Raw genomic sequence first — 26,726 nt, forward strand, 5'->3', positions numbered from 1 at the left:
GCCAAAAATGTGAAATGGAGGTATAGAGGATGACAAGTCAGTAATCCAGTGACTGGGGGTTTTGGCTTTTTGGTCTTGGGGTTTTCAGGTTTTGTGCAGTCTTTTAATCAAAGACCTATCTGAAGGCAACTGTATCGAGTATTAAGTTCTTATGAAAAAGAGGCTATATCTATATAACCTGCAGTGTGAAAGAGATCTTTCTTGTGTGTTTTACAAGTGTCTTTTCAGTCTGGTTCCAGGCTATGTACTTATTCAGCCTGTAGGTTGCTCTCAAGACACCTAGACCTCCCCAGTGGCTGCATGGCACCCATCACACCTCTGGCACCCTGAGTAATTCCAGTAGATCAAGGTGTTTAATTATTAGACATTGTCATGCCAAAGCACCTGTGATCTCAGGCAAACTAGAGAAGTAAACATGCATCTTCCATACCTTAGTCAAAGGCTCCGTATGCAAGGCTGATATATAGAGTGGAGACACACACTGTTTAGCGTAAAGGTCTGGACTGTGAATCCCAAGTAGATGCATGGGATTTCATGCACAAAACCCCAGAGTTCAAAATATGCAGCTTTCTTTAGAACAGCCTATTCACTGCTATAAATTCAGGCAGGTCTTCATGAACTCTATATGTTCTACTTAATGGTGCCTTGCTGCATCAAAGTCCTTTCTCTGAATCTAGCCTTAATCTCCCTTTGCTGATATAATATAATAATCCATTAAAAAGAGATAGTAAAACCACAGAATTAGCAAGGCCTCTCCACTGCCTTAAACTATTTTTAACTGCCTTTTAAAAGTCGACAAGAATTTATATTGGCAGTTACCAATTGCTCCGATGTTACTATTTAAAAAAAAAACAACAACAAACAGATGAGTTACAAAAGAGGCAAAGGATGTTAAAACATTTCCTAGAAATTACAAATGAAAGTGGTTTTAGGTCTCTTGGAGTAGACATTAGGCATAATTGGGACTGAGCACTAGGAAAACTGCAAAGAAAAAAATTTCTGCACAGTTGAGTAAATGGAATTTAACAAGTATATTGCTATTTGTAGTAATACTATTACTATTTATAATGCAGTATGTATGCACTATATTTGTGAGGTATGAAATAAGATACATTAATAAGTTAAAACTATTTCCTAGGAAATAAATTTGTGCCACACTACAGATAACTTTTAAATTAAGCAGTAAAATGCAGAAGTCTTTTATCTCTGTGTATTTTAATCTATTGGTCCACTGTTTTCAACATATTCATAAGCAATTTGATGTGCTAGAAGATAATAAGTGTACAGCAAAGTACAGAATATTTTTATCTCTGTGACTTAGAACTGCATGTTAGTATGGGGCACATAGTAGTTGGATATCACAGTTTCAGTCTAGTGCTGGTGCCTCTCTCAACGCAGACAATTCTGTTCCTGTTCCTTTGATTGAAAGAAGTGGTTGATTCTGTTATCCGTATGAGCAGCAGGCTGAATAACAAAGATTAAAGGGCACATGATTGTGTTCTTGCCAATGACAACAAAAGAATAATGGCACATTGCCACCTTCTATCATTATAAGCCTTCCTTTGAGTCTCCCTTCTAGTTTCGAAAGAGGAATTTTAGCTTTAGTTAATACAAGATAACTTTCCGTGGAATCATTCAGTAATACTAAATAACCATGGCTAATGTATTCTAGAAGTTGCATTATTTGCTCTCCTTTAAAATTAATGATATTTTCTTATGGTTTTTAATCAGTTTAAATGAAAAAATCTGTTGATAAGAGATTGAGTTACTCTATCTGGAATGTAGTGCGAAGGAGGCGATTGGCTCTTGTAATCTGATCAAAGCAGGTGGAATTTTTTAAGATCCTGTGGAGACTACAGCAGGTAAAAGGCTGTAGGACTGTATGGATAAAAATATGTTGATACTTGCAATCAGTCTGCCCCTTTCCAGACTGAATTCCTTTGAATTCTCCTATGCAGTATGCACAGAATGATTTCCATAAATGTTTTACGAGATGAGACATAGCAGATTAGGGTGTTCTTGGCATGAAATGATTTACACATTCCTGGTGTGATATGTGCCTTGTAAATTTCGTTAGAAGAAAGGTGCCATGTTGATATCAGATTAACATCTGATGATGATCCAAGTATCACACTGTGAAATGAGTTGATATTTCTGTTTCCTATAAATAAAAGGTTGTGTGTTTAGTTAAACATTTTTTGTTGCATAACAGAAGAACTTTTTTATTTCTAATGGTTTTGTTTTATTAAGATATTCTTGATTGTTATTGATTAGGATGAGATTTATCTAAATTCTCATTTAACAATTAAATTTTAGATGAACAGAGTAATTTTTTCTGTTACTTATTCTATTACTATCATAATTTGCATATGTGTATCGGTCAAGGTTAGCCAAGCTACTGCCAAATTTTCTGATTTGTTATTCATGAATGTCTGTGATATTGGCAACTCAAATCATAAGATGTCATTTTTGTTTCCTAATCTAATGTCTCAGGCATCTATAAATCAGAAGTAACAAGTAGCTGCTGCCCACAAATTAGTTTGCTCACACAAGCTTTACTGCGCTTGTGATTAGAGGACATGTTATACATACAAATATCCATTCTAATAAGAAATCCTTTATGGAAAACATCATGAACATTGAACCACAAGATGCAGGGCTAACTCAGCAAAACATCTGTTGATGAGTGCCTTCTAGGTTCTTGAAAAATATCTGACGGAACCAAGCATCCATTGCTAGACCTAATTTGCAAGAAATATTGTAAAATGTAAATAAGGCAACAGTTTAATAAGGACCTCACAGGAAGACAGTTCTTCAAAAACTGATTAGAGTGAATGGACTAGATAGGCCTACCTTTGGGGATTTGAGCAAAGTAAAAACTTTGATTCATTTTTTTTAAATATATGATTTTTTGCATGAGTTACTGTTCACCTATGAAAGCCTCAGACTGTAAAATGTGTGTCTATCCAGCTAGATGTGTGCTTTTTCTCTGCTCTTTTCTGATTAGATATGGGATTGGTGCTTAAGACCTAAAAATCTGTTGTGCTAAATATTGCTAAATAACTCCTTTTCAGCTTTTATTTATCTAACTCCTAGCTACAAGGAGGTTTTAAAGAAAACTAGAATAAAAAAATGTTTAGAGAAATTATTTCCTATAACACATTGTGATTGACTAGACAAAAGAATATAGTTATTCAGTATCACTCCTCAACGTTTGTGTTTTTCGTTATTCCATTCACATGGTATGTTCCTACTGGGCCAGGAACTTCAGCAGTTAAGTAACAACATCAAGTGTTCTCCTGGAATAATCACTGTATCAGCAGTTAGAAGCGGAAAGTGTGGGAGGCAGCTCTTAGGTAGCCAACTGGGGTGAGAAAGTGTTGAATTGCTGAGGTATGAGGCTTGCAGAGTCTCAGAGAGTTCAAACCCGCATCTCCCCTGTAAGGATAAGACTCATAACACCCATCTAGAAGATGTGAGCAGACCTATGTCCTATCATAGCCACGTAACCCCTGGCACTGGGTCAGAATTATGTGACTGGTTAATGGCTTGCACTTGAGTTAGGAGTTTCATGCCAACACCAAAGTTCAGGAACAGAACATGTTTCAGAGTATACCCTTATAGCTTCACAAGACACCATTCCCACAGCTACTTCCTCTAATTAGAGAGCAGAACTTCATTAATGACTTAGCAGCAGGGTAGCTTGTACCTTCCTCTAGGAAACAGATTAATAATGCAGAAAATACAGAAATTGCATATGTAAAATGGTACATATTTACATTTTATGTTTCAAATATCTGGAAATCTGATGCTAATTTTCAACAGAGAAGCTGAATCATGTTATTGAAATAAGACTTCTTTCATGTGGCATCCTCTGATCCAATGAAAAAAAAAGGAAAGGAAACAAGTAGTGACTTATGTTCATGAATGTTATTTCTGTTCATTTATTTTTAGTGATAATTTTGTATAAAGTGCAGCTAAAAGCTGGTCTTCTTTAATGAAAATCATTGAATTAGTCCCTACAGAGAGGAAAAAGAGGAAGGAGTATCTTTCAAAGTGACAGCTGATTTCTGCAATCTGTTAATGATTCCCTTGGAGATTCCTGAAAGCATCCTGGAGACAAATGAATAAAAATTGCAGCACCAACAATTTTCTCTGGTAAGGCACCATTGCTGCAAAATTCCTTATTCCAGCCAGAGTCAGAAGTATAATTTGCAAGCACCATTACTCCTTGCTATTTGAGACCACGTAGTGTGGACCACATTAGCTGAGAGAGCATGCCCCCATCCTTATATGCTGAGCTCATTTGTCAGCAATTACTTCATTGCCAGTCTGTTCAAGTTTAGAACATAATAAGCATATGCTATGTCTGTGCTTTATTCAAGCTTGCAACTAGAGGCCACCCTGCTAAGCATCTTAGAGCTGAGAGAACAAGCGTGATGGTAAAAAAATATGTAATTCTGATATAATGAAAAAGTAACATGCTTTTTCACTCAGATTTATTACAACCATTTCTAAGAGGTTTCAAAGGCCCCCGCTAAATTCTAATTAATCAAAAACTGTATGAACAGAAAGAGTAAAATAAAAGGGCATATCTTTGTTGAATCCATCCTGGGATATTTACCTTCTGGAAGGTCTAAATATGCAGACATTTTTGTTTCCTGAAAAAGCAAAACAACTTTTGACTTGGTGTAAGAAGACAGTTCTTTGCAAGCAAGTTGTCCTTCAAAGCTGCCGGTTCCTACAGCAGCAGGCTTCCTGTAACAAAATTACAGCATTAAGCAAGGGACAGACTCGAATTTTTCAGAGACTCAACTGAGGGGAAGGCGCAATTATCCCTGCATTGCTGAAGGGGGTGGGAAATGATGACAGGAGCAATAGGAGCAGAGGCTGACCACATTGCAACTGTTGTGGAGAAAGTAAAAGTGAAGTGCAGCTGGTTATAACTCCATCACCTTCCCTCTTCTTGACCTTCATTGCCACATTGGGTTTGCAAGGCTTTACTTTAGGACCACATCTATGCTGCCAAATGCATCCAACTCTGATTTGAAGTGTCTGAGATAATGGGAGGGCTGTGATGGGGGCCAACAGCATGATGTTTTAATGGAATGAAGTTAAGGTAGGCATGGTGAGTCCTAAAGGTCAGTGGAGGGTAAGAAAAGGGTTCAAAACCTGCTGGAATAGCATTGGAGGATGGTTAGGGCAAAGGGTGCCAAACCTGATGCTGTCTCACTGCACTGCATACTATTTTTGAACCTGGGACAGCAATGCCCAGAACAGCATGCAGGTTTGCTCATAAAAAATATTTATTAACTTTTTTACTTGTCCTTAGCATTTCTGTAACTGTGGGTGGAAGTCAGCAAAACTATAGTGTATTCCACTTTAACCTTTTAGTCTCACAGCAAATAGCTGTAGAAGTATGGTATAAACTGCAAAAAGCTGAAACAAATTTCAGAAGTCACAGATATGCATATTTTCTAAGTTTAATAAATAGATGATTGCCACATCTTGTTCTTATCTATCTTCATGAAAGGTATTGCAGCCTAAAACCTCATCTGCCCATCACTCAGGGAGATTAATTGTCACCTTAATCTCATCTATTTGTCAGAATTTGCCCTGTGGCCTTGTTACAAAGTTTTCCAGCATTAGCAACAAAACAAATGCTGCACACTAGATTTTTCTGGGAAGTTTTTGACATGATGTCTATAAACAAAATCACCTGGAATTATGATGACCTATGAGTAAGCTCCACATAAATAATTTCCATATTATTTTCAGCATCTTTTTCAAAACTTGCAGCTGCCTTTCTGTCAGTGCTCTGCACTCTGTCCTACAGCAAAAGTTTGAGGCATTTCAGTGCACAATTAAAAATATTTTTGTGCTGAGATTGCCAAAACTAGTTTTGAACCTAAGCCGATACAGTCTGTATAGAACTAAAAATCTGCTTGGGCTGTGAGATTATGTGGAACTGCGCAGCTGAAGTAGGCATTCTTACAAAAGTGGTCTGTTGTGCACTTGTATTTGGTACCATAACTGGTCCATGTAGCTTGACCTGTCTTTCCTGTTTTCAGGTGGCCTTGATGAAGCCTACATAGTGATTCCTTCTCACTTTCAGCTAGGAAAATGAATTCAAAACTTATGTAGAATACAAGAAATATTTTCCTTTTTTTTAATTCAATGCAGAGAATAAATAAGACAAATGCAGAACTTCTTTGTGATTTTAACTGGGAGAGAAGGACATTCATAGGATTAATTTATAAGCCAACCAACCATCAATCCATTTTTTTCTTTTTGCTAAAATACAGGTCATATTACTAAACAGTTTGTTTATGTTTAAAGTTCCAAGCTCTAACTCAACAGATTATCATACTTTTAAGATGTTATCATTAAATTTAAAACAAATTAAATATGCAAGTTCTCAGTTGCCTTGGGATTTTAATATTCATATTAAGACTTGAAATGGAAATTATTTCAAATACTTAATTTAGATCTATGAATATTTTAAAAGACCAATTTAATGTGTAGGATGTAACACAGTGCCTAAAGACTTTGCAAATCAGTGAAGTTAAATGGGATGGTCTCTGTATTTTCATTTTAAGTTATTTTAAAATATGGATGATTTCTAGGGAGTATCACATGAAGCTCTTTGCTTACGTTTTGTTAATTATAGCATATATGTTTTTAGAGAAATACAAATTACTTAGCCTTTATACTTTTCTTAACAGATTAAACTGATGAATCATAGCAGGTGTCTACATTAAGTACCAGCATGCTGTTTCAAACAAAAATAAGCACAAAAGCACAGAAAATGCCCATATAAAATATTATAAATAATAATCCATATAAAAATGTTTTAATAGTTATTGGCATTAGCATGTTGGGAACATACACAGGAACTGGGGAATTTATTTTAGAGTTTAACTATGAAAGCCTCAGTCATTCTCCCAGGTTGCTACTCATGCTGTCAATAGAAATTAATCTTTATCTATAACAACAGAATTTGTTGTAAATGATAATTTTTATAGATGCTAATAATTTTAAAGTCCTAAGACTTTCTTCCAGAAGAGTGGTATATAAATACTATGATCAACAGTCTTATTTCATGTCATAAGAAACAAATCCGGAGCAAGAGTTCTAAACTGCAAATATTACAGAAATCATTACGAAGTACAATTATAATGATCCAGATATTTGCCTCCCCCTCCCACCCCTTCAGCTGGTAAATGCTGACAGTCACGATAGTGTCCATGTACTGCTGTGAACAAATAACCACCAGCCACATCAGCTCTTCCACCTGTGCACAGAGAAATTGCTGTATGGTATTTCTGGAAACTTGTCCCTGCACATGACAGCACTGTGCTGAATACAGCTCCAGTGCTGCCTGGCTTTCCTCCCTTGGTCCTGCAAATGCTCCCCCAGAAAACACATGGGCATAAAGTGTGCCAACCTGTGGTTGCAGTGATGAAAACTGTTCCCACCCACATCAACCAGGAGGATGTCCGCAGTTACCTAGCCCAACCTAGCACCTCCCTTTGGTCATAACACAAAAATGACAATTTTCCATGCTGTTTATTTTGTTCTTAGCTAAAAAGATCTGAAACCATAGGAGGAGTGCATTTTTAAAGTATGAAACAGGGTATGCAGTCGGGCTGTCCTCCAGCAGGCATTTCAAAATGAAGCATCCTCCCAAAAGTGTTGTGTCATACCTACCAACCCAACATGGATGTAGCATAAGTCATGAAGCATCTAAAACTGTACGACATGCTGGTGGTTATATATTAAATGTCAACTTCTCTTTTTCTGAGGGAAAGCATGTCTTCAAAATTGTGTTCTTAAACCTGGAAATGCTGCATATGTATATACTTGCCGCAATTGAAAAAAAAAAGAGGGTGTGGGGGGAGGATAGGCAGTAAAGTTTGTCTTTTAAAATAACAATGCTAAAATATATATTGTCACTTGTTTAATTAGCTTTGAGATACAGTAAAGAGAGGACTAATAGTTACAACAAAAATTTTACTTTTAGAAAATCATTCTGATGACTATCCCATTTTCAAATTCTGACTAACTCTCAGCCCATTTTGTGACCAAAACTCAGGCATATAGTATGTTAAAAGTTGTTAAAAGCCTTTCAAAGCGACAAACGATTTCAAACAAAAGCACTTTAAGCCATCTGACCTTGATAGTCTCATATCAAATTGATTTCTTCTGCCTTTGTATTTGTTCTGTGAGAAAACATGAAGTGCAGAAAAACTAACTGAATGACCATTGAATATTTTCTTGGTATGAACTGGAGAAGTATATATAAATACAAATTACATTTATATTCTTTTACTCTAACTAATTTAGACAAATATTAGGGTAGTGTAATTACTAGTAAGCCTATACAGAATAAATCTTACATTATGAGCACATTTGTGTGCTTGCCTTTTTCTTCTTTTCATTTGCATGAAGTTTTTGTGTATCACATCACATTCATGATGTCCTGTTCTGAAATAACTACAAATAAAACCTGGTTAATTGTTTTGGTGATAGATATGTATCACACCCCTCCACCATAAAATAATTTCAGGGAAAATCTTTCAAATTTTGTTCTTTTAAATGTAAGCATGCTATCACATATAACTGAACACCCACAGCTATTTTTCTTTATTTCCTAGACTTTCCTCAAACCGGCTGATTAGAAATGGTTTCAATTTAACTCAGGCATGCATTACACCAAACAGAATTTATTACCTTACCTAGGGGTCTAAAAAAATGGGGCGTCTTGGCTTTTGAATATCCAGTAACACAAAACTTTGTAGATTTCTGGTGTCTTTCTCTGTTACCTGTTTCTCCAAAACTTGCTTCCTTTCTTTGTCACATTTGTAACTTATAGTGTTCAAAAATTTTTAGCCAAAAAGTTTTTCCGACACTCAAAGAAAGAAACCTTTTGCCCAAAAGAACATGACATGCTATAACTGAAATGTCTGTGCCTGTGATCTATGATTGTTTGTTGCAATATACCACATGTTCTGGTGGGATTTAAGCTTAAGGACCACAATTCCATCCACTGGTGAGAACTGCCCTTTCTGAGCATCTCAGCATCTTCCCTCTATGGAGGACTGACTGGGAACCAGAAAGCAGACATTCCTCCCAGCATCTAAGCCCTCTGAGGAACTCAAATCCCAAAGGAGCTTTCAGAGCAGTTCCAACAAACATAATGAATCAGGCTTCTTGGAAAACTTAGTTGAAAATTACTCTTACTCTAGAAAAGTGATTCTTTCTGCAATAACCCAGAAGGGATGCCATCCACCTAGCCTGGGTGGCCCTGATTCCATACTGCACCTGAAGGAGTTAAAACATACGATTTTCAGGGCAGTGTCTTAACAGCAGGCTCTGTCCTGCCCCCTATCAAACCTGAAAGCAGTCCAAAGCATCCACAAGCAAGAAAACAACAGAGAAAGGAATGTTACAACAAATAAATGGTCAGAAGAATTACTGGAGATGCAAAATCTGACTGCTGTGCTCTAAGACTGATTGTTTTTACTTTTTTTGCAGTCAGGTAAGTATGAGTCTTCTTGAGTAGTGACATCACCTACTAGCTTTTAAAAAGTCACATTCGGTCCTACTAAATTCCTTGAAGGAAAGCATGTGAACCTGTATTTTCAAGAGAACATTATGCAGATCAAAAAGCCCTGAGCTCTAGAGAGAGATGGGAGGGATTTCAGATGTCATTTGGTTAAGTCTAGACATTTGCCTCCTTAGCACGATGGCTGATTTGAATTCCATCCTGAGATATATCCCTCTGCAGTGACAATGCAGATCATCCTCAGGAGATATTTTATTATTCATATAACTTTTATGCATCTAACTCCTACCTCTGGATTATTCTTAAATTGATCTTCTCTGACCTTTTTATGTGAATGATTTTATGCAAAATGGTAGCTAAGCATCATTCTGAAAGGAACAATATTGCTTTTTGCCATTATATTTCAAGTATATTTTGCCATTATATTTTACGAAGTTAAAGCAACAAAATCCCAGTTCTTTCTAAAAACATACACATACACTTTGTTATAAAGCAACACACCCTGTGCTGGACAGAGGTGCAGTCCCACTGCTGTCAGAGGTGGTGAGCTGTGGGCTAAATGAAGCATCACTGAAGGACCTTGGTAATTAATGCTATTGCCATTCTATTACTGAAAAGGCATTTGTGAGCATGGGAAGCTCTGTCTCATTATTTACAAGTATTTGGTTTCTGAGCTTTTGATACTTATTAAGGGTTTGAGAACATGGCCATCATGTCCTCCACAACTCTGTCAGATGTGGTTTATGTTGGTCACTCAACAACCAATAAAGACAACTTTAGTTACTATCAAATGCAGTGCAGGCTGGTAATAGATTTGCAAAAGCAATTGCGTGAGCCTATACTGAATACCATTTAAGCCCAGCATCTTTTTTAATCCTCTGAGCCATGCCAGGTCTTTAGCAATCCTACAATTAAAAGACTAATGCATTTAATTTACAATGCATTTTACCTGTAAATTGTTTATTGCAATACGGTAAAGACTTGCTTGGGTGTCTTACAGAGTTACTAGGAAGGATATTATTGTTTTAGCAAGCATTTTGTGACATTGTGATATTCCTGGTGAAATATCAACAGGATGATAATTTATTTTTCACTGAACTGTATTACCCCATTTGCAAGCCTTTGTCTGCACCATGACCATGGTTAACTGCTGTCTGTCCTCAGTCCAAACAGTTCTTTGAAAAGTAAAAGCAAGTATATAATTTGTACCTGAGTATTAATCTGCCGTATTACTTTGTCAAACATCTTTCTAAAGGTGGCTAGGTTAAACACATCACAACTCCAGTTTCATCATTTTTGTTATGTCTTCTTACAGGATTTTCTAACTTTAAGCCAGGTCTTACAGGAGTTTCTAACTTTAAGCCAGATCATATTTTTGACTGTGTAATTGACCCATACATTTTTCCAGGATCTTCCTGGAAAAGTTGAAGTTGCCAGATAATTTGTTGGTTCTTTCCTATTCTTTTATTAGGCTTGATGGGGATTTGCCATCCCAGATTCCTGTCTTCCAAGGGGTGCACTGGCTCCGTTCCCTCAAAGGAGTCTTACTGCCAAATCAGGACAATGCAACGGTAAACCCAAAACCAGGGGGTTTGTACTGACAAGGTGTTACAAAACCCCAGCAATACTAAAGCTTCAAGAAAGAAACCCTGAAATATTGATCCAGGCAAGCAAGCCAACTTTTGGGCTCTTATTCTTCAATTAGAATTTTAGAGGTATAGATGGCACATACCTATGGCTACTGACTTTTGGAGGACCAGAGTAGGCAAACACAGCTGTAAACCTGACATCAAAACACTCAATAGAGCATTTACAGTTTCTGAGGATTACGCAAAATATGCTGCTTCCAATAAGCTCCATTTTTCAAATAATTTCTAGACTCAGAAGGCTGAACATTTTTATATGGGGAGTAGACACTCCTCCAGAGATCCTAGCTACAAAGCCAGAAGTACTTAAAATAGAGCATGTTATTTAAAAAAATAATTATGAGACTCTCTAAATGACAATGAACAGATTGTATTTTTTTAAAACAGTTTCAACATTTATTTGTGCTCTACTAAGTTACATTTTTTCCTGGTTTTCCTGATTTTTTTAAATTTCTGTTTGGAACTTAACCCTTTGGTATGATATATAACATCACAACATAACACTGCTTTCATTTCACAGTAATTTTCAGTGATATATAAAGTCAATTTGAAATATTTAAAAAAAATTAAGGAAGTGATAACACTGACTTAGTAAGAATTCTTAATGGTCTTTCTTTCAGTAGAAAGGTAAAACCACTTCAGTGGCAGATCAGACAGATAATCGAAGAGAAGCTCTGGAAATATTCAACATGGCTGTAAAGTAAAGAAAAGATGCATCATACAATTAGGAATAATTTGGCAGAGTTTCAAGATGCTATCAGACTTCTGATCAACACAGTAACAGTCTCTTACTGTTTTTTTCAAATAATTTAAATAAAAAACCCCATAAATGGCAAATGTTGTCCTCACCCAACAAAACTATTAAATATATTAAAATGATAGGTTACAAATTAAAATGACATTTCAGATCAACGTATGTTCTTGGTTACAGCTGGGTTAACGTTGAGTAATTTATTTAACTCAGTGAAGACATTCTGATGAAAGCAGCTATAAAGTGGTTGCACAAGATAGTTACATCAGTTGTAAAATAACGTGACTTTCCATGCTGCATATCTAATACCAGTCTCTCCCTCAGCATCACAGTGGGGGAGAGAGGGGAGCAAAATCTTGTCTACGTAAAAGGGAAAATAGGTATAAAACCACATTACAAATCGGAAGATCAGAGATACAACTCATGGAACAAATTCCCTATGAGGAAGTTTTTGTCTTCTTTGAGAGTGAGAGATTTGAGATATATTTTTATTTTTATATATTTATACATAAAATTGTTAGAGCACCTATTATTCCACCTTTATTCCAATTACTCTGTGGAGGCTGAGTATGTTTTTGGTACACAGCAGCCTACAAGACACCATCAGGGAGCAGAATCAGGATCTTATTGTGCTAAACAACTAACAGAGGAATCAAGCTGACAATTGAGAGACGACTATTTGCATTTGAAAAAGAGTGAAATGAATTTGCTACACTGAGGTCTTAATCCTTCTACTTCTAATCCTGCAGGTAGCTTAATTCAAGTCAATGGGATCACTTGCTTGAGTAAAACAAACAGGATTTAGCTCCTCCTCAGTGCTATCCATTAATTACAATGAGGGGCAGAGAGCACTAAAGCACTCATAGAACAGGCTTGCCTTCAGGTCCTTTGTGTCTGCCTGAGAGGAAGAGGGACACTCAGCACTGCTGTTTTTCCTTTCAAAGGGCAGAATGCACATGCTGTTCTTTTTACATTTCAGTCTTTCATCAGGAAACAATAAAAGATACTGCACTTCCCTCTATAAGGTTTGTTTACAAGGGGAAATTCACTAGTGCATTTATAGTAGCGTATAATCAGACCAGTGTAACAACCCATTGCTAATACTGTTATGCCAGAATAGTTACAACATACATTTCTCCATTTTGGGCAGCACCTTTGTTCTGAAAGTGTGATCATATCACAGGTGGCTGCACTGCTATGCCTACAAAAGTCCTCACAGCCCAAGATTATTTCCTGTGTAGTTTAAGTGTCCTCCTGCATACTGCTTGATGCTCTCGTTGAAAACGTACTCAATTTTATATTTACACAAAGAGCTCCAACAATCTCCATGAGATGTCCTCTAGATGGGCTTATCACAAGCACCCACAATACCTCCTCTCAATAGAATACAAGGTATAATCCCTATCCAACACAGAATTTGGAATCACATATGCCCACCACATAATCTGGGCAATTATATGGTCAGCCTTGACCTCTCTCCACTGTGAGGCTTGTTAGCCTTTTGCTCCCTTATCTCCAACGCCACCGCTTCCCTTCTGGCTAAGGGCCAGAACTAACTCAAATCTTTTTGGCAGTGCAGACAATTTTTACTGAGAAGCAGGTTTCTAGGAAACTGGTGGGATCCCATGGGTGTAAGAGAGGGTGGGGGACTATCTGTAGAGCTCTAAGGAAACTACAGATAGGGCAAATAGATGCCAAGAAAAAAGGGAAGTGAGATGCTTTGAAAAGGCCTAACTCTCTCATTCCTCTCTAAGACCATTGCTCCCTTTTTCATTCCTGTGATGATCTGGACAATAATTTTGTTTACTGCTTTTCAGCCTCCAGAGTTTCTCAAATTGTAGAAAAGAGCAAAAGAGGCAAGGCTACACCACTGAAGAAGGGGGTAAAGCACATCAAACCCAGAGCTATACCATATAGCTGTACACGGTCCTCTACATGTTTCCTCCTCAGGAGGAATGGAAGATTGCATGCACAGAGACACTTTTTCAGGCTAAAAAAGCTCCACTGCCAGCTCAGGATCAGGCAAAACAGTCCATCTTGGCTTAAAATAGCAGCAGGATAACATATAGGTGAGCCAGTCTCAGAACCTGACTCAAACCAGAGAGCAAGAACTCGAAATAAAATGGTAAAAGGGGCATTTTACCTGACCCTTATTTAGCTTCTTCATTCAACCACTTCCCCCACAGTATTTTTCCCCTTTAATGTGCAACATTAACAAAGTATCTCCAAACCAAACTTCACACCTGCCATGCCCACAACATTCCCCTCTACCAGCTGCTTTTAATTGTCAGGTTTGGCCTAGGTGGAAGAGGAAACTAGAACCATCATTAACCATTTCTGGGCTGTTTCGCTATCAGACATGTATATCTCATCTTATGAGTCTACCTGTGAAATTTATTATTAATTTTCAATGTTATAGTAACTAGGTTGAGAACAATAAGCCAGCATACCCAGTACTGATTTCCAACATGATGTCCCAGCCCTGTGATTCCAACCAAAGGCGGAGTGAGGGGTGTAAGGAGTTCGTTTACATTCTCCTTAAATGGGGGAGGACATAAAACTAACCATTTTTTGTCTTGCCTTTTTTGTAGTAAACAACAGAGCAAATGTTCTTATAACCTAAATGGGAATATAAAATGAGTGCAGTATCATAGCAACAGACAGAGGTTTGTATCAATATTTGAATGAACATCCTTGTTAAGTGTGTTGTATATTGATATTTTATAATGAAAACCAGTAAATTAATGCTATAAAAGTACGCTGTCAAAACTCAGGATCTTAGATTCCTTATTGTTGGTATTTATTTAGCACTGCAAAAGAGAGTTCTTATTTCCAGACATCCCTTTTAATGACAGAAGATAGATCACAAGAAAAGGAAGAGTAAGTCCTGTGACACTGGGAGCAAAAATCCTCAGATGTTTTTGGAGAGGGCTTTGTGCTTCAAAATTTTTGAATCAATGTGCAAATAAACCTTTTTCAGAAATGTGTGTTCATGCTTCCGTTTAGATTGGGTGTATTGTCAATAAGGGTGTAACATGAAAAGCTTATTTTATTGAAGTTAATGGCAAAAATACCACCTTCTGTAGATATTAGTCTGTATTGGTCCAGAACAGGGGTTCTGTGGTAGGCAGGGCTGAATTTTCTTCTTTAGATTATGTCTTGCACCAAGTTACTTAAGTCTATCATGTCCAAGTTCTTAAATATTGTGTGTTGTAACCAAGCAACATGACTAACATTTTGGAAGCACCTAACTAGCTTCCTACACCAAGGCTAGATTCACAGAAAAACGTGCTCTTACAGTACGTGCCTTGCAAGGACTTTGCTGCCTAGTGAAATCCCTCCATAACGCCACGGGATGAGACAGCCATGTACACAAGGAGAGGTATTTATGCGTGTATGTGTTTGTGTGTGCATATACATGTGCAAGTGTGTGTAGAATTAGGGCTTATGAATGGGGAGCATAAAACCCCAGCGAGCCAAATAAAGAACTACTACAGGTAGTCAGTAAGAAATATGGGGGGGGGGGGGGGGGGGAAAGCATCTTAAAAATGACAGTAATTTAACCCTGGGTTACATGAAGCACTTGCATTAAACTAGGATCCAGAGTAATTAATGTAACTGGAGACCAAGATTCATCTGTGTGCTGTTTGCCACCCCCTGTCACATTCTAATAGTTTTATTCAAGGTAGAAAATATTTAGTAGAAAGGATTGAGGGTATTCCCTCTTTCCAGGACAACCTTCTTAGTGTCTGAAAAATGGAAATGTTTTTGAGGAACGTGGAGAATGTAGTTGTAATCACCTAACATGGCTTCATTACCCTCCAGCTATGTTTTGAGAAACAGGATTTACTTTTGAGACATCCTTTTCATTTGTAGGAATGAGTAAATGCTTCCTAGTGATGAATTTTGACTGGAGAAGGGCACTTGCTCCAGCTGTGACTGAGCCTTTCCTTATCTGGCTGGAAGAACAGCCAAACAAGGGTATCATTCTCCTTCAACAAGCAGTTTGGAGGAAAGAAAAACATCCCCATTCTTCTGCCTCAGTAGCTTCATCAGTTTTTCCTAAAATGCCATGAAAACTTGTAGTCTGGCCACATCACACTAGTTAGGGCTTGACAGCATGCCCACGGTTATCCCATGAGTGCTTGTGTAGGAAGGGGAATAGTAGCACGTCGTGCTGTTTTGGGGTTGAGTCCCATTCTCCAAGTTCTAGTCTCTCTGAATATGTCTGCTCTGTGAAGTAGGGATTGATGGCTTTGGGGATGTATTGCTGGCCTTGGGATCCAATGGCACAGACTGGCAGAAATCCATGCTGCTTAGGGTTAGCTCTTCCCATGGCAAAGTGATTTTGGCTAAATCCATCCAAAACAGAGTCAGGAAGTAGGCACTCTAGTGGTTAGCAGTATGGCTTTAATAGGATTTTAGTTCTTCAGTCTTTTCAAAATATAGTACTGAGGCTTCTAAAACGCTTTGAAAACTGTATAATTTCCCTTAACAGAGAAAAGGTTTTAAATAAGGCTTTACAGTTCTGATTTTTTTTGAGCCACAGTGTTTTGATCTGATTCTAAATGAAAACATATTGATATTTCTAATGATGTGGGTCAAAGTCATCTAATATGCTTCTTCATAGAATTTCTCACAAGTAAAGAGAAAACCTAGAGAAAGATAATAGAAAGCTTGAATAGGATATGCATGAAACATCTTAATTTCACTACAAGCTGTGCTAATTAACTCTAATTCCTTTTAATGAGAGGGATGATAAATAAAGCGATATTCAAGCTCTTGTCTCTTATTCTGTCCTTGCTTTAATGTTGCCATTACTCTATTGTCTTTCTCTCCCGATTTCCATAGATGTAAGAGAAGAATCAGGTCCTTTCATTTTAAGGAGGAAATGCTCGAAACCAGAATTCTCCTCTGGCACTGAAAATCAGTGCAGCACAAGAAAGACAACCGCTTCCCTGAACCGTGTTCTGGAGGTACTGGGGGGTGTTATCAGAAACAGCTTGCCTGGAATACAATGCTACTTCTTTTGGAGAAATGGACATGTTCGTTTTCACTGAACATAAAAACTTGACATGTTTAAGTAATTTTTTAAAATATTTTTTTTTTATTATTCTGTAACTACCCACTCCCTCCAAATTGCTGTTGTGGAGGTAGTTTTTCCTTTAAATGAAAATGAGAATTTCAGAGTACCCTGCTATTGTGTAATAGCAATGGAATATGGCCTGTAGTCCTTTGTCATTGAAAAGTATATGCTTTCAGTTGAAAAGATGCGTTTTTCTTATCCTTGATCTCTCTTCCCAGACACTTTGAAGTCTGAGAAATGATACAGCAGATGCTGAGCTGAAAACTAGAAGATATATATGATTTAAGTGTCAGCTGTCTAGTATTTACTGTTCTTTTACTTCACTATGATAGAAGACTGCAGCTGTGCAAATTAAAAAAGGTATCTTAAAAAGGTCATATTTTCTATTACATATTTTTTTCCTGCTAGTTTTGTCTGTTTTCAAAATTATATATACTTTGTCAATTAAAATAATAGATATTTTGTTGGGTTTTTTTTTACATGTTAATTTTGTTGTTGCCAGTGGCAACTACGAAAGGTGTAAACACAAACAGCCGGTGTATTGCATGCTTGTTTTCTAGTTGTTACTGTCATGGGCAAAGCACTTGGGAGGATTAACTCATTGTCATAGTTTTGCTCTGCTGAATGAGGGGATTATTGTTTCTGTTCATGACAGCCTCAATAGACCCCAGGAAAACATAAGGGCTGATGGGCTATATTCTAGCTTGTGTCCACATGGGAGTTTTGGTATAAGGTGGGGTTTTGTAGATGACTACATCATCTATATACCAATCCAGCAATCACCTGTATTGTTAATCACTGGCCATTAGCTGTTGCTTAGGAATGTTTTAAAAATAAAAATTCTGAACACCATTAGTATGTGGATTTTCTTAAAACTCACGTTTCCTTGTAAGGAGTCATATATAAAGGAGACAAAATAAATATTTTGGCTGGACTGTAGTTACACTGTCTGTATGTTGTATAAGGGGAGCTTCCTGCATCGTTATGTAATTTGATGTTTGCATTTTCTTTTAATCTGTTCTCCTAAAACTGCTAGAATCTATAGATCAGTCTAACTTCAGTGTCACAACTCAGTCCTATAGCTCAAGAGAGTCCCAGGAATGATGACTTAAAAAGTACATGACTGTTCACCAAAAAAAAAAAATAATCTTTCTAGCATTTGTACTTACTGGTTTCTGGTTTAGGGTACAATCTAACCTGGATGCAATAAAGACAGATTATTTTTCCCTTTCAATCTACCTTTTCAAATCTTACACAAAAACTTCACTCCTGAAATGAGCAGCCCAACAGTATTTGCTGCTGATATCAGAAAAGGCAATGCCTGAAGCGGTTACAAAGATCAACAAGGGAGTTTTGGAGACATGACTAACTAACATAAAAATTACATGCTATGAAAAGGACTGAAGGTATTCAAGGGAGGAATACTCACATTAAAGAACCACGGGCAAAAGGTTCAGCTCCAATTCTATTGAAAATACATGAAAGTCATTGTGATTTTTCTGTAGGCTACAAAGGCGGCTTAAGTTTCAGTCTGTTATTTGTAGATGAAAATCACCCCTCTAAGTATAAGTAATTAAACGTTTTTAGAAAGGTGAAATGTTTCATAATATTTTGATGCTCTCTTGAGGCACTCTCACATCGTCCAAGTGCAGACTGATATTTCCGTCCTTTTTTTTTACCCATCACCCAATACTATGATGTTTTATCCATTGGATGGATAAGAGATTATGTTGCTGTGATGGTTAATCGCTTGTAGTCAAGGATACAAATGTCACAGTGGAGCTGGACGAGTTAAATGTAATGGGTGTGTAACTGACAGGCATGTACAGGATAAGCACTTTTTATTACGTACTTCTCAGTGCCACTCACTTTACAGTGTGCTCCACAAATATTGGCAAGGAGATAAGTCATGTGCCAGGGAATGAGTAATAGAGATTTGTGTGAATTATGGATGCCAGAGAACGTCTAATTATAGCTGATGAAAGACCAAACAATAGGAGTGAAAAACAACAGAAACATTCCCTGAAACCAAAGGTGGATTAATGAGTCTTGGAGGCAATCGACAATATTAATAGTCACTGAAATTTCTACTTGGCCAAGAACCCATGGGTAAAGAACTGGCCTAGATCTGTGGAAAAGAGGGCCTGAGCATAACAGAGTGCGGGATGAAATGAACTTTACTTCTGCAAAAGGCATTCCAGCATCTTAAATATAAAACTGTATGTTAAGCTAGGCTAGAAACAGAGAAGGAGCAGCTTTTCTCTAACTAAAAAAAAATAAATCTGACTTGTTCTTCCGACATATAAAATAAGGCAGCAGATGGAGTTGCTAGGAGACAGAAGGCAAAGAACAAGAGCATGAATATGCTCTACTGTCTCTACACAATAGCAAAGAATATATGAAACAAGCCAGATCTACAGATCTCACCATCAGCTACTACTATTGCAAATGATGAAATTTAGGTTTTGTGCTAACCAGGTAAATGGTAAATGTGAACTATTTTAATAAGAGGATCTATGAGAGTGATATTATATGATATTTAATGCTGCTCTGTGGTTGATCTTTATGACGATAGAATTACAGATGGTAATGACCTCGGAAAGTCTCTAGTCCAACCTCCTGCTCAAAGCATGACCAACTCTGAAGTCAGACTAGGATGCTCAGGGCTTTATCCAGTCATCTTCTTCATGAATGGAGATGGCATAACCTCTCTGGACAACCCAATCTGCTGCATGAATGCCCTCATGGGGAGAAATGGTTTTCTTCAGATCCTGCCTGACCCACCCTCATACCAATTTATGCCTACTGCCTCTCATCCTCCCACCACACAACACTGTGAAACACCTGGCTCCACTTCCTTGATGACATCCCTGCAGGTACTGAGGGATGCTGCCAGGTCCCCCAGAGCCATCTTTTCTCCCAGCTGAAGAAGCTGCAGTCCCTCAGCCTCTCTTTATGGGGCAAGTGGTCCAGCCCCAACCATCCTGGTGGCCCTTGCTGAACTTGTTCCAGTTTATTGATGCCTCCTGTACTGAGGGCCCAAAACCGGACACAGTATTATTCATATGGTATAACAAGTGCTGGCTGTTCTCCTTTTAATAGAGCTCAGGATGCCTTTGGACATCTTTGCATCTTTTGCCAAGGTGCACTGCTGGCTTATGGGTAGCTCACAACTATAACTCTAATGTTTAGTTTTGAATCCACCAATACAGAAGGTCATTAATAGCTTGCTGTCACTCCAGGGCTTTTACATTTTATTATAGTTGGCTGAACGATGTAAGACAAAGGAGATGGGGCAAGATGGAAAAAATAGCAGGGTCATGTGCAATACTGATGAATTGTGAAGTGAAAGCAAATCCTGGCTGGGAAGTTTTCTTGGGAAAGGTGAAATGAATGAGAAATGAGAGAAGTTTCAGTAGACTGACCATAGCACACTAGGAGTAAGAACAATGTAGTAACAGAATAACTTTCTTGTGGGAGAATCTTAAGTAATCTGGCCACCACTGGGTAATAAACCATCATTGATGGGCTTTATAAGATAGATTAGAAAACAATTTTAGAATATAGATATTAAAATATCCATTGAATACTTAAGATCTTCATCTGCTTCTTTGTGATACTACTGAGTGAAAAAAATGGAAAAAAAAGTTGTATCCAGTTATAGCAAAAGATTTATATTTAATAATATAGGAATAAAAGAGTTTACCAACTATAATGTTAGAAGGCCATCAAATTTTGAGACAGAACAAATTTTGTCTGCAGAACAAAGAAATATGATGAGCCATATGTAAGTCAGAGACTTAATTAGTTCTATGAGTGGAGAAAAATACTGCCAATTAAAAAGAAAAACACAAGCAATTCCTCTGGAAGATAAGGCATGTGATTGGAAGAGTTCATTAAATCCAAGATTTGGGACTACAATGTAAAATGTCAAGGACAAGTGAAAAAGTTTAGTGAGAGCTGCTCAGAGTTTTGAGGCAGAGGCAAGGACTGCCTCAAAGCCTGCAAATAACCCCCCCCAAATTCACAAATACTGTAAAAACAGGAAGGGCTTATAAATTTGGGTTAAATTAAAAGGCCAAAAGGAGGGTAAGCCGTCTCATTAACAAAATCAGAAAAAAAATTCTTTTCAGTAAAAAATAAAGTTGTAAGACATTTTGAAAATAATTTCAATTAATTGTTTTAACTTCCTTTACTAATGGAACTAGTATATAGAAAAATATAGGTAAAAGAAAGTAAAAGGAAATTATTGCACACGGTAAGTTTACGTTATGCTGATTCAAGAAAAAGTTTGCTGGAACAAAATACAGGTGAAAGGAAGAGAGTGGCATAGTTCTTATGTGAATTTTAATAAACTATTTGAATAATTATCCATTATTATTTTAAATACTTATTCCAAATGCAGTTCAGAATAAATACTGTCACATAGGTTGAAAAATATGTAATGAAAGTACAAACAGTACCAGTTTTTAGCAATGTATTGAATTTAAATGATGTCTACTAGTCTCCTGTAGAGTTCGGTGTTATTATCTAATCATGGTTGTTAATGATGCAAAAAAAACCCCAACCCAACGCTTAAACAACATGTTTGTGTTCTTATGAGATAGGGTGTTGCAGGTAATCACAGAGTTGACACAAAAAAAAGAGCAAAACAGAATTAGGTATAAGAGTAGATAAAAGTAACAGAATTGTTTTCAGATCCTCGAAAACAGAGGTAATAAGGCATTTGGACAAAACCACAAAAAGCACAGAAAATACGAACGGGCATTGGGGTGAAAGTGGACAACGAATTAGGGAGGAGTCACCAAACAAGAAGAAGTAGGCTGTGCAGCGCAGGAATCCGTACACAGCATGAGGCCCTGGAGCAATGCTGGTTAAACAAACCCGATCTACAGCATTCAGCACAGGTGATCTTTGTGATTAAAAGAAACACAAAACCAAAAAGCAAGTAAGCAAAGTTAGCAGGGCATTCAGTACATGGTCAGCTGATACTAGTTCTCAAGCTAAGACTAAGGAGGAAATGAGCTTTAAATAAGCTTCAGTAGTTGGTATCATCAGACTTCTCTTAGCCGCAGGTTCTCTGGGGTTGGCTTGTGCACAACCTCTGTCTGCAAGGCTTCAGTGAGGAAAGGATGACTGTGCCTGTGCTGGTACTGCCACCTGCTCCAGGGATGCATTCCCAGTTATCCAACCAGTGAATCGTGTGGTACAGCTTGCTGCGCTCCCCATTGAGCAGCTTGGCCCTATCTGTAGCACTTGGGTAGCACAGGCACAGCAGCTATCCATTGCAGCCACTTGCTCACAGGCATCTCTAATGCTGGTGTGTTTGTGTGTGATGCCAGGGGCACATTTGTGTAAGGAGTTATGTATTCTGACAGCTCACCGCCTGGTAAGATGGTGTTCGAAGGCCAGGCCAGGTGGAGGTGGTGAGAGCTGGCTCGCTTCCACCCGTAATGCTCATTGAAACAGGCCATGAGATGTTTTTTTTCATTGAGTCAGCTCCAGGTTTTAGCTGGGTGGATACCAAATTGTTCCACCCCATGAAGGATCCAGCATGTGCATACGGGCAATAGGAGCAAGCCCAACTGACAGCTCAGATGTACCCAGAACTTGTGCTTGCCAGGCGCTTTAACCCACCCTTGCCACCTGGCAGCCCTTCAAAGTGAAAACGGGCACATTTCATGCAGGGAAGCAAGCGTTCACAGTCTTCGCTGCAATACTGGAAACCTTCTTTCTGCTAATTTTCAGGTCTTCTCATCCAAAGAACTGTAAATATTTACAACATTTTCCCCCGTGTGCCTATGGAATGTAAATATGTAAACAACAAACTTGTAACAAAGTAGTTTGATAAGATTCAGGCCCAGGATGTGCCTGTTTAATATTAGTATAAAAATAAATAACCATGAATTTTCCTTCTTATTATCCAGTGGCATTATAAGTATGCTTTAAAAGGCAGAATTTCTAGGATGAAAGTAGATAAGGGAAAAAAAAAACCTGAACTGACTGGTGACCACAGTTTGCCGGGTCAGCATGCATTGTGGCTGGGACAATTTCTGCATGTACTCACTAGAAGGTTCATCAAGGTAGATGTGAGGGGCAGAACACCTTCTTTGTGCCTTGGCTGGTGGAAATCTAGGAGGGAGCAGAGAGCAAAGAATTGACTAAAAACATCCCTCTGTGCACCACAGTTCAAGAGTTCCTTGATACCTTTGCAGCTATGCAATGGTCTCTCTGCCTAGACAACTGAGGTGGTGTAGATTTCACATTACTTTCCTAAGGGTAATAGAGGTCCTGCACTGAGCAAGCATTTAAAGCAAGACTGACTAGTACATCATGATATTACACCACCAGGCCGAGCACATTATCTGATTTGGCACTGCAAGTGGTCTATGAGTTTTTCTGCCTTGCTTCTTTTTGCAAAGCCTTTTTATTATTTTTTTTTCTCTGCACAATCACAAGTCTCAACAATACTCCCATGAAATTAAAAGGAAAAAAAAAAAAGTGCAAGGCCTTTCATGTCACTGTGTTCTTATTTGTGTTAATGTATATTTCAACAACCTCATTAGTGTACCTGATTACAATTCTGAAATTCACACTAGCTCCACTGTGGTATATCTGACAATTTATTTAGGCTTCGTCATTCTGAACTTTAAAAGTGAATTGTTCTTCAGGAATGTCATTTAATTTGCAGGCTTGGGTCATCTGACTGGTCAGAGTTTACATCTTTGAACAAGCCCTTACAATTCCTTTTTATAAGATGGAGTCTTGCTGATGACCTCTTTAATTTTTCCAAAACTTTGGCCAAAATGTAGCTCTCTGTTAGTAAGGCAATAACTTTTCAAATAACAATTCAAAACTGGTAATACACCAAGAAGATAATGATTCAACCATTGAGAAACTATTTTCTAAGGAAGTCCTCTTCCCACCCATAATAATTTAATGAGTAACAAAAAATGAGCTAAGTTATCAGCATATTTCTGTAACCTTGATTGCAACTTATTATTTTTAACATCACGTATAAACTGTGAATCTTTTTCTTATTAATTCTTTCTTTGTCTTTCAGCTCAAGAATATAATAACAATAAAGAAATTAACACATTTTTTAAAATTACATTGTAGGTTGTAAGCAGAAGATGAGTTCCTGACTCACATCTGTGTATATATGTAAATTAATATATTTAAATAAGCAAATGAACAAAACACAAGTTATTCCAGCAGCTTGAAATGTTTGTTCACGTACCAGGCAGGGAAATACACAAAATTCTGCAATGATACACAACGGAGTGTTAGAATCCAGCGGAGGACTAGATCTGGTAAAAACTAAGGCATCTAGTCATCGTATCCCTTTGGCCTCTTATGAGTACCTAAATTAAGAACCAAGTGGGGTCAGCAACCTAATCAGTAGCGGGAGATAAGTTAGCATGCCCTTCAGTCCTGTATCCCTAATTGCCCAAACAGGGGAGAGCTGCTGGAGCACATGGTGGTTCCCTTCTGGCTTCTGCACCTGTATCTTGCTCATCTGCAAACCAAGGCAGACAGGCTTAGAGATGAGGTATGAGAGGTTGGGCATGTACCTAAGTCTGGGAACATTAATGGATTCCCAGGGGCATCTCCCAGTAATAATTCAGATTTGAGATGCTCCCTAGAGCTGAGTCTCTTAACAGACTATGAAAAACCTCTAGGCACATCAAATAAATGCCCAGAGACACAAAGTGAATCCAGGTCTTAGGAACCCAGACACAAAGACAGCAGAATACCTGCGTTTCAGGCATGCTGCTGCATCTAATAGTAGGTGTGTAGTCTATCTAAGCAGTGTAATGCCCTGGTATGGGATCCAGAGTACTTAGTGGTCTGAGCAGGGAGCAGACAGCAGAGACACTGCTGGCATAGAAGTAAATCTGAAGTCCTCCCATGTGGGGTATTGGGATATACCACTAAAGAAGAAGGTTCACCTCTTGGAAGACAGAGTTTTTTTCCCTCAGAGGGGACATACTCTTCATTTTGAAGGTTGAAATCATAACATGGGGGTGTTCCCTCGACTTTTTTATCATTTCAGCACATGCCCAGGCACTGGGAAACTGAGATTCAGATCCCTCCTCTTCTTTAGGTCTGAGGGAGTCAGAGATCAAACCCACCTTCTCCACCATCTGGATAAATCCTTTCACTACCAGGCTGCTCTGGGTTCAGATGCTCTTTCCTCCTGTTTTTGGAGCTGTGCCACTATGCAGCACTGCCAGTTGTTCATTTCTCTGCATGACTCATAGCCCAATGGTTAGGTTACGTTTTCAGAGATGGGAGATGTGGATTTGAGCCTCCATCAGGCTCAGGAGGGAGGTGGAACTATGTCCCAGGTCCTGGTGAGTGCCCTAATTTGTATGGAATTTGACATAGAATGGATAACTCCATCATCATTTTTGCCTTTCTAGAGGATATGAGGAAAAATTACAAGGTTCAATGCTATTTTTATGGAACCTTGCTTTGTTGCAGTTAGTCTTATTTTCAGGTCAAGTACTGGCTTAGGACCTTTGAGGAGGTGAAGCAATTGAAAATTATCAGGTTATAGTTGGTGTGACACTTGGGATATGTGTGGAAGGTCAATCCATGTAAAGGACATCAAAACCAAACAAGAAGGTGACTGGTAAGTCTACGTAACTTTGGGGGTAGAGGGCAGTCAAGCAGAAGATTTGGTGTTGCAGTGTTGCGTACAGGGCACACACTCTGTCACAATACTGTTTCCACCTCAGCCCTTTCTAGATAGAAATAAAACTGATTAATTCTGAAGGATGTCTCTTTGTTCATCTTTCGCTTCACATAGACAACTCTGGTGTATCTGTGGTACCTGGCGTCTTGTAGCCTGCCATCGTTCCACACCTTGGCTTCCTGTGGTATGAAATCATTAGTTGATTCAAACCTGTCAGGATTAGCTCTGCTCTGGGGTGCAGTGGGAAGGTGTCCCTGTAAAGCCGAATTCAAAAGCAGTGCAGGCACCAAGACAGCATGTGCCACATGAAGTGGCACCAGCAAATTAGGATATAGATTTTTCTCTCCTCTGACCATCTTAAACCCACATTCAGAATATCTCTATCAGATTGACCATTTCTTGTGACTCCTGCTGGAAACAAAAATTGCTTAGGGGCACATACATTCCCTAAATATGTCTATTTTATATAATATTGTTATGAGTTGTTATATGGGTGTGGCATTTTAATCAAGTTGCGGTGGGGAGGTAATGGGTGAAACAATTGTTTTGTATGGCAGTAAGAAATGCTTCAAGATCTTTTATCTTTCATTAGCATCTAGTGTGTTATTTATTAGTGAAAATGCCATTGCAGAACAGGTTTGTACAGGAAATGAAGAAACTTCAGTGGAAGTGGATGAGGATAAAATCAGCATCCGATTTAGCTCACTCTATTTAAAAGAGAAATATCCACACCAGTTTTGGCTCAGGGACATGCAAAATGTTGTCTGTTTTGGGGCTTAAATTAACACCTAGCTGAAGTAGCTGTCAATGTGCTTTAGTGGTTCACTGTGTTCCAAACCTAAATTTATCTTCTAATTAAATTAAAGAAACAGTCAAAACTTAGCATTTAATCTATTTTAATGAATCCCTAAAGAAGGGGCAGTGTTTAATAACCTCTTTTGACTTACTTGTGGTAAGAATGATCAAGGGAAGGA

The 26,726-nt window shown here is 38.0% G+C and overlaps 1 protein-coding gene across 1 annotated transcript in view; it reads left to right on the forward strand.

The window, feature by feature from the left end:
* The window catches only part of SCEL (sciellin), a 114,224-nt gene that overhangs the window by 19,249 nt on the left and 68,249 nt on the right, over nucleotides 1-26,726 (forward strand). The window contains exons 2-3 of the mRNA XM_056327847.1: nucleotides 9,538-9,541; nucleotides 11,040-11,139. Of these exons, the coding sequence (XP_056183822.1) occupies nucleotides 9,538-9,541; nucleotides 11,040-11,139 (104 nt within the window). The remainder of the gene's footprint in view (nucleotides 1-9,537; nucleotides 9,542-11,039; nucleotides 11,140-26,726) is intronic.

Source organism: Falco biarmicus, chromosome 2 (genome assembly GCF_023638135.1).
Source record: "Falco biarmicus isolate bFalBia1 chromosome 2, bFalBia1.pri, whole genome shotgun sequence".
Taxonomy (NCBI): Eukaryota; Metazoa; Chordata; class Aves; order Falconiformes; family Falconidae; genus Falco; species Falco biarmicus.